Genomic DNA, 6,005 nt, shown 5'->3' with positions numbered 1-6,005 from the left:
GAGCTCCATCTCATCCAACTACCACCACTATTCCCAAAAATGCCACCAAACCTACCCCTTAGTGGTGGGCCACAACCGAAAATTTTGCTTACCAGCTCCCACCAAACCCACGCCGGAAAACCATTTCAGGGTTGGTGAATCTCTCTCTCTACAAGGACTCCCCACGACTTTTAAAAACCCACACTCCCCTTCAACAATAACACAGACAGTCATGTCGTCGGAATCCGAAATTTCGGCCAATTTCTGGGGCGATATGCCGGAGGAGGAGTACTATGCCTCCCAAGGGGTGCGCAACACCAAATCATACTTCGACACGCCCAACGGCAAGCTCTTCACCCAGAGTTTCCTACCCTTGGATCTCCCTGTCAAGGCCTCCGTCTACATGACCCACGGCTACGGCTCCGACACCGGCTGGCTCTTCCAGAAGATTTGCATCAACTACGCCACCTGGGGCTACGCAGTCTTCGCCGCCGACATCCTCGGCCACGGCCGCTCCGACGGTATCCGCTGCTACCTCGGCGACATGGAGAAGGTCGCCGCCACCTCCCTTTCCTTCTTCAAGAGCGTCCGCACCAGCGAATCCTACCGCGACCTCCCTGCTTTCCTCTTCGGCGAGTCCATGGGTGGGGCTACCACCATGCTCATGTACTTCCAATCGGAGCCGGAGCTGTGGACAGGCCTGATCTTCTCAGCCCCACTTTTTGTGATGCCGGAGAACATGAAGCCGTCGAAGGTGAGGCTATTCCTGTACGGACTTCTGTTTGGGATGGCTGACACGTGGGCGACGATGCCGGACAACAAGATGGTGGGGAAGGCGATCAAGGATCCGGAGAAGCTGAAGGTCATAGCGTCGAATCCACGGCGGTACACGGGTCCGCCAAGGGTGGGGACGATGAGGGAGCTGGCTAGGGTGTGCCAGTACATACAAGATAATTTCTCGAAAGTGACGGCGCCGTTCTTGACGGTGCACGGGACGGCGGATGGGGTGACGTGTCCGACGTCGTCGAAGCTGCTGTACGAGAAGGCTTCGAGTGAGGACAAAGCATTGAAGTTGTATGAGGGGATGTACCATTCTTTGATACAGGGAGAGCCTGATGAGAATGCCAATCTGGTGTTGAAGGATATGAGGGAATGGATTGATGAGAGGGTTGAGAGATACGGACCCTCCAAATCCTAGATTCCGCATTCATCCCATTTTGGATTATGGTAATGTAATCGTAATAATCTAAATTCGTGTTTCAAAATTATTCTATCCAAAATTTTCTCACCCCAATCACATTAAAAGAGCTGACATTTTACTCGCAATCGATCATTGCTTGTAACATTTTTCACTCTGAATGATTCCAACTTACCGTTCTTGCTTCTAATTCCTCTCATTAAACCCATCAATTTTAACCTTTTTTTTTTTTTTAGAGAAATATTTATAAGATTACTCGTGATTTTTACATTCAGTCGCGAAATATGGCTACTTCAAATTTAGATTGTAGGCCTATTTTTTTCCTTTTAGTCTTATTTCTTTATATTAAAGTTCAAGGAGGAAAATATTATTTTTTGACAAGTATGTGTGGGAATGTGTTAGTGGAAAATTACAAAACAGGACATTAAAGATTGAGGGGTAAAAGATGGTGGCGTAAAGTAAATTTAAATCAGTTACTTATCATTCACCTTCCAGGACCAAAAACAACTCATCAACAGCCTTGAATAGAAGGGGGACCAAAAAAACAAAAAACAATAAAGATCCTGTCACCTTCTCATTTCAAGGATCTAATGGACCACTCATTTCAAAGGAAAGAGGAGAAAAAAAAATCAAGGGATGGGATGAAGTTGGATCAACCAGAACACAATCAAATCCAAATTCATTAAATTACTGGAAAAAAAAAATTATGCATATGGGTTCGGAACAAAAACATGGTTCAAGTTCAACCTCCGCAATTACAATATAAGCACCCATGATCTACAGCTGAAAATACAATACATGATCATGCCGTACTGGCCGGCCATGTTGCTTGAGCGGACATGATTATTCCCACAATCACCCCAAACAATCCAAGTGCACTGCCAAAGATCTCAATCACAAGGATCTTAACAAAAAGTGATGAGTTTTGAGCATCAGATAAAGCACAACTGCTTCCAATTATTCCTACGCACAACCTTTATCCCAAAAAGAAAAGAAAAAGGGAAGTGATTAGAATGGAATGCATTAGGTGCGAAGTCATACTCGTTTCTGAAGAAATATATGCAAGGAAAGCTGGAAACATACCCACAGACAAGGTTGGCAAAACCCACAATAATTCCAGAGGCAAAGATTGCATATCCGGCTCTAAGGGACTCTGGTGCATAAATATTGGATGCAGGCACACTCTCTAGCTTTGTTTGAAGAATGATTGCCACAATAACTCCATATATAGCAACAGCCTCACAGAAGATGACACTAAGAACCAAAACACCCCAAAAGAGAAAAGGACCAAAAAAATAAGTCAAAACCATCATTTCTTAAGGGGTCTGCAATTTGTAGTATCGTTGTGCATGCAGTGCAGCAAAAGAAGTCCAATCTTTGTTCACAAAAAACATTCTGCAATTCTCCAGAGTGGAGGATTACTTTCCTTTTCATTTTGTTTTTTCTTATGCTTTCAAGGAAACTTGGATAAGCACAATTTGTTCATCTCCTATTATGCAACTACTTCACTCGCATATCAACATGATACATGACTCATCCAACACACAAAAATCCTCTTTTGGTGTTTTCATTTTCCACCAGGTTTTTCCATGCCCACACAAAGGTAAAAGTACCAAGCCATTAACTCACCCAAGCCACAAATGGACATCTACATTGCATATATGCAACTCTGCAATTAAAATAACTACTATGAGCCACAATCATAACTTTACTTGGGAAGTGACAGATATCAAACATGTGGGAACAAGGCTGGCACAAGGGAGAACAAATAACCGCACTACTCACTGCATGTGGGCTCTAGTCTGGTGGCAATTCATATCTGACCATCATTAGCAAGTGAAGGGGGGGCTTTTTTATAAATGACTTTTTTATAAAATTGAAATCAATGTTGTATACATAACTTTGCAAAATGTGAGTCCAAGGAAACCAAGAGTCCAACAAGGCAAAAGACAAAAAGTGCAATATATCTGAGTACTAAGAGGATAACTGCATCTGATCCTCACTATCTTTAGATTTGATTCCACTATTTTTTAACTATGCTCTAATAGTTATATCCCCATATCCCATATCCAATGCAATTTACAGTTGGTTATTCCATCAGAGACAAATGATGGATGTTCAAATAGACTTGGGAGAGAGTTTTTATATACTATAACTCTTCTAGTTATAAAGGATGTGTTTCCTATACTATAACTCTTCTAGTTATAAAAGATGTATTTCCTATACTATAAGTTATAAAAGATATTTTCCCTACTAATTTCTATTATTGTCAGGAGAATTATTTTGCCCTCCCAATCTGACACCGTTTGTGAGAATGACCATCAAAAGGTCATCTCCTATCAATATTGCAAAGCAGCAAGGTTTTTTACATCCTCTTCTTCTAAACAACACTGTGAACAAAGTATTGACAATCCTTTCTTCATTGACTGCAATGGTGAAGAAAGCCATTGCTGCCCTAGGGGCTGATTTCCCTGATAGCTGAAATGAACTTGGCATGTATAAAACATTTCCACCTCTTCTTCCTCTGGACCTCTTACCATCCCTTTACTACCCTGGGTGCATTCTCAACACCCTCCTCATCCTCTTTCTTCTCTGCCATGCCTCATTCTATGGCTGCACGACAACCTCTTCAACTCCTTTCAATCCTCAGCATTCCTAATTCACTTTCCATAATCCTAATGCTTAGAACCCAATCAAATACAACCAAAGACACCATCTTCTCAATTTCAAGCACTTTCCAATGATTTCAAGTCAAACCCTGATTCGAAATCCAATAGGTCATACACTGATTTCTGCCTCAAATGTGTTCCCCCTTACAGGGGTTTGCCAAATTATTGGCTAGCATAGGCTACCATACTCTTTTGTTTATATGGACCAAAACTCGCACCATCATCATTCCTTTTATCACAGCCCTGGATTTGCAATTATTCACAAAAAGTATTCCCAACAAATAAATTTGCTCCTTTCTTGTTAACATGCTCTACATCAAATAGAGCAGATTGTTTATTTGATAAAACTGTGAAGGATTTTGCTCTGTTCTCGTTTCTCTTCCTCTATTTCTTCTTCATGCAATTTTTCAGCATGGTATTCAGCCACTTTAAGCTTGTGTAGACTTTTCAGCCACTTTAAGCTTATGTAGACTTTGTCAATTTATTCTTAATAATTTTCTCTTCCTCTATTTCTTCTTCATGCTATTTTTTCAGCATTCTTCTTCATGCTATTTTTTATATTCGGCCACTTTAAGCTTGCTTTGGTATTCGACCACTTTAATATTATTATTATTATTATTTATTTTTTTAACGTCTTTTGTCCACATCTCAATTTTTATCAGAAACTGATTATAACAACTTGTGATCATATTCCCTTCAGATCACGACTAGAGGCTATACAACCAAAGAAATTAAGTTCTTATTGTTCCAATTACAGGCATTGTATTGTCTAACATCAACTTCAGATGAAGTACAAAGGGAATTAGAGTTTGAAATACAGTTCTGAACCTATTTCAATAGCTGTTTTAACTGCTATGGCCAGAAGATTTATGCATATTCTTCATTACTCTATTTCTTCCTTTCAGAGACCTTATACCTTCTACATCAAGTACTTGAACAGTCAACAAATACCCATCTTGGATAACAGAGAAAAACAAGAATTTCAAAGATGCATAAAAACTTATAATAAGAACCTGCCTTCACTCCACTAGGCACATATCTACGATGCAAGAGACAAAAAAAGAAAAGAATAAATGGCCCCTAAAAAACACTAGGGTTTCCATATTAGTGAATTCCAACACATTGAGTAGTTGGAATAATCCAAAGGAACAAACATGCTGTAATCCAAATGAGAAAAAAAAAAAAACAAAGTCTATTACAATTCTATAGTGCCGAAACTTTTTGAATTTAGCAGCAATCTTGAAAAAGTCTTCAAGTTAAGCTCAATACAAGCAAGAATTGAATAGGAACTGAGCACAAAAATCTTCAGTTCATCAAAGTAAACGAGGAATACCAATAATATATTAGACTATCAACATGAACCATACTGAAATATTGGCAGAAATATTGATATTGATTTGTCCAAATGTATGTTCAGTAAGATTTCAGAATTGACACTCATTGATATTGATGGTAAATAGGCGTATCAGTTTATCCTACGACCATGTAACCTATGCCCGGATAATCTAGCAAGTGGTGGCATAATTCAATTTTTTTTACACATGGAAGTTGTCACTTACCTCTCATTAATAAGCCAGTCCATGTAATACCACATCAATGATCCATAAAACCAGCGAGAAAAAACGAAAGAAAGAAAGAAAGAAAGAAAGTTGAAGTACTCACCTGATCAGATTTTTTGAAGTAATCCGAGGAGCTTTGATGGCAGCACCAATTAAACTACTTCCAGTTATATAAATTCCCCTAAAAATGCAGCAATAACCCAACCATCAAAACAACGATCCAACCAAAAAAAAAAAAAGCAAATATAATGTATCAATTAACCTAAACCTCCGATAGTTTGCCAAGAATGCAAAAATTTTAGTAGTTGTTTTATTTTGGTGGATTTTGCAGGGGAGGAAGGGAAGAGAAAGTACCAAGCGGCACCCAAGACGGAAACGCCGATGGCGATGGCGATACCGATGGCGGAGAAGGTGTAGGGTGAGATCTGAACCAGTGCGCGAGACCATGAGCTCGATGCACCCACCATTGATTCCGATTACCAATTTTCCCCGGATCTGATCTTCGTTTCAGAAATTAGGGTTTCTGGATCAAGTAATTTGGGAACAAAAAGATCGCCCTTCCCGGTTTCCTCCCGTGTCTCTTCCTCCTGTTTCGTTTCT

The 6,005-nt window shown here is 39.9% G+C and overlaps 2 protein-coding genes across 2 annotated transcripts; one reads left to right on the top strand and one right to left on the bottom strand.

The window, feature by feature from the left end:
• Positions 1-1,367, top strand: LOC117922161 (caffeoylshikimate esterase). Its single transcript, XM_034840197.1, has one exon. The coding sequence runs from the start codon at positions 212-214 to the stop codon at positions 1,175-1,177; it is 966 nt and encodes a 321-aa protein (XP_034696088.1). The 5' UTR covers positions 1-211; the 3' UTR covers positions 1,178-1,367.
• A 457-nt stretch (positions 1,368-1,824) lies between these two features.
• LOC117922162 (V-type proton ATPase subunit c''1) lies at positions 1,825-6,005 on the bottom strand. The gene is made up of 4 exons (XM_034840198.1): positions 5,760-6,005; positions 5,509-5,586; positions 2,261-2,431; positions 1,825-2,151 (listed from the first exon to the last, which is right to left on the bottom strand). Exons 1-4 carry the CDS (start codon positions 5,870-5,872, stop codon positions 1,980-1,982), a joined length of 534 nt encoding a protein of 177 aa, XP_034696089.1. The 5' UTR covers positions 5,873-6,005; the 3' UTR covers positions 1,825-1,979.

This window comes from Vitis riparia, chromosome 9 (assembly GCF_004353265.1).
Source record: "Vitis riparia cultivar Riparia Gloire de Montpellier isolate 1030 chromosome 9, EGFV_Vit.rip_1.0, whole genome shotgun sequence".
NCBI lineage: Eukaryota > Viridiplantae > Streptophyta > Magnoliopsida > Vitales > Vitaceae > Vitis > Vitis riparia.
The sequence above is the reverse complement of the archived record's forward strand: the minus strand, read 5'-3'. Positions and strand labels throughout refer to the sequence as shown.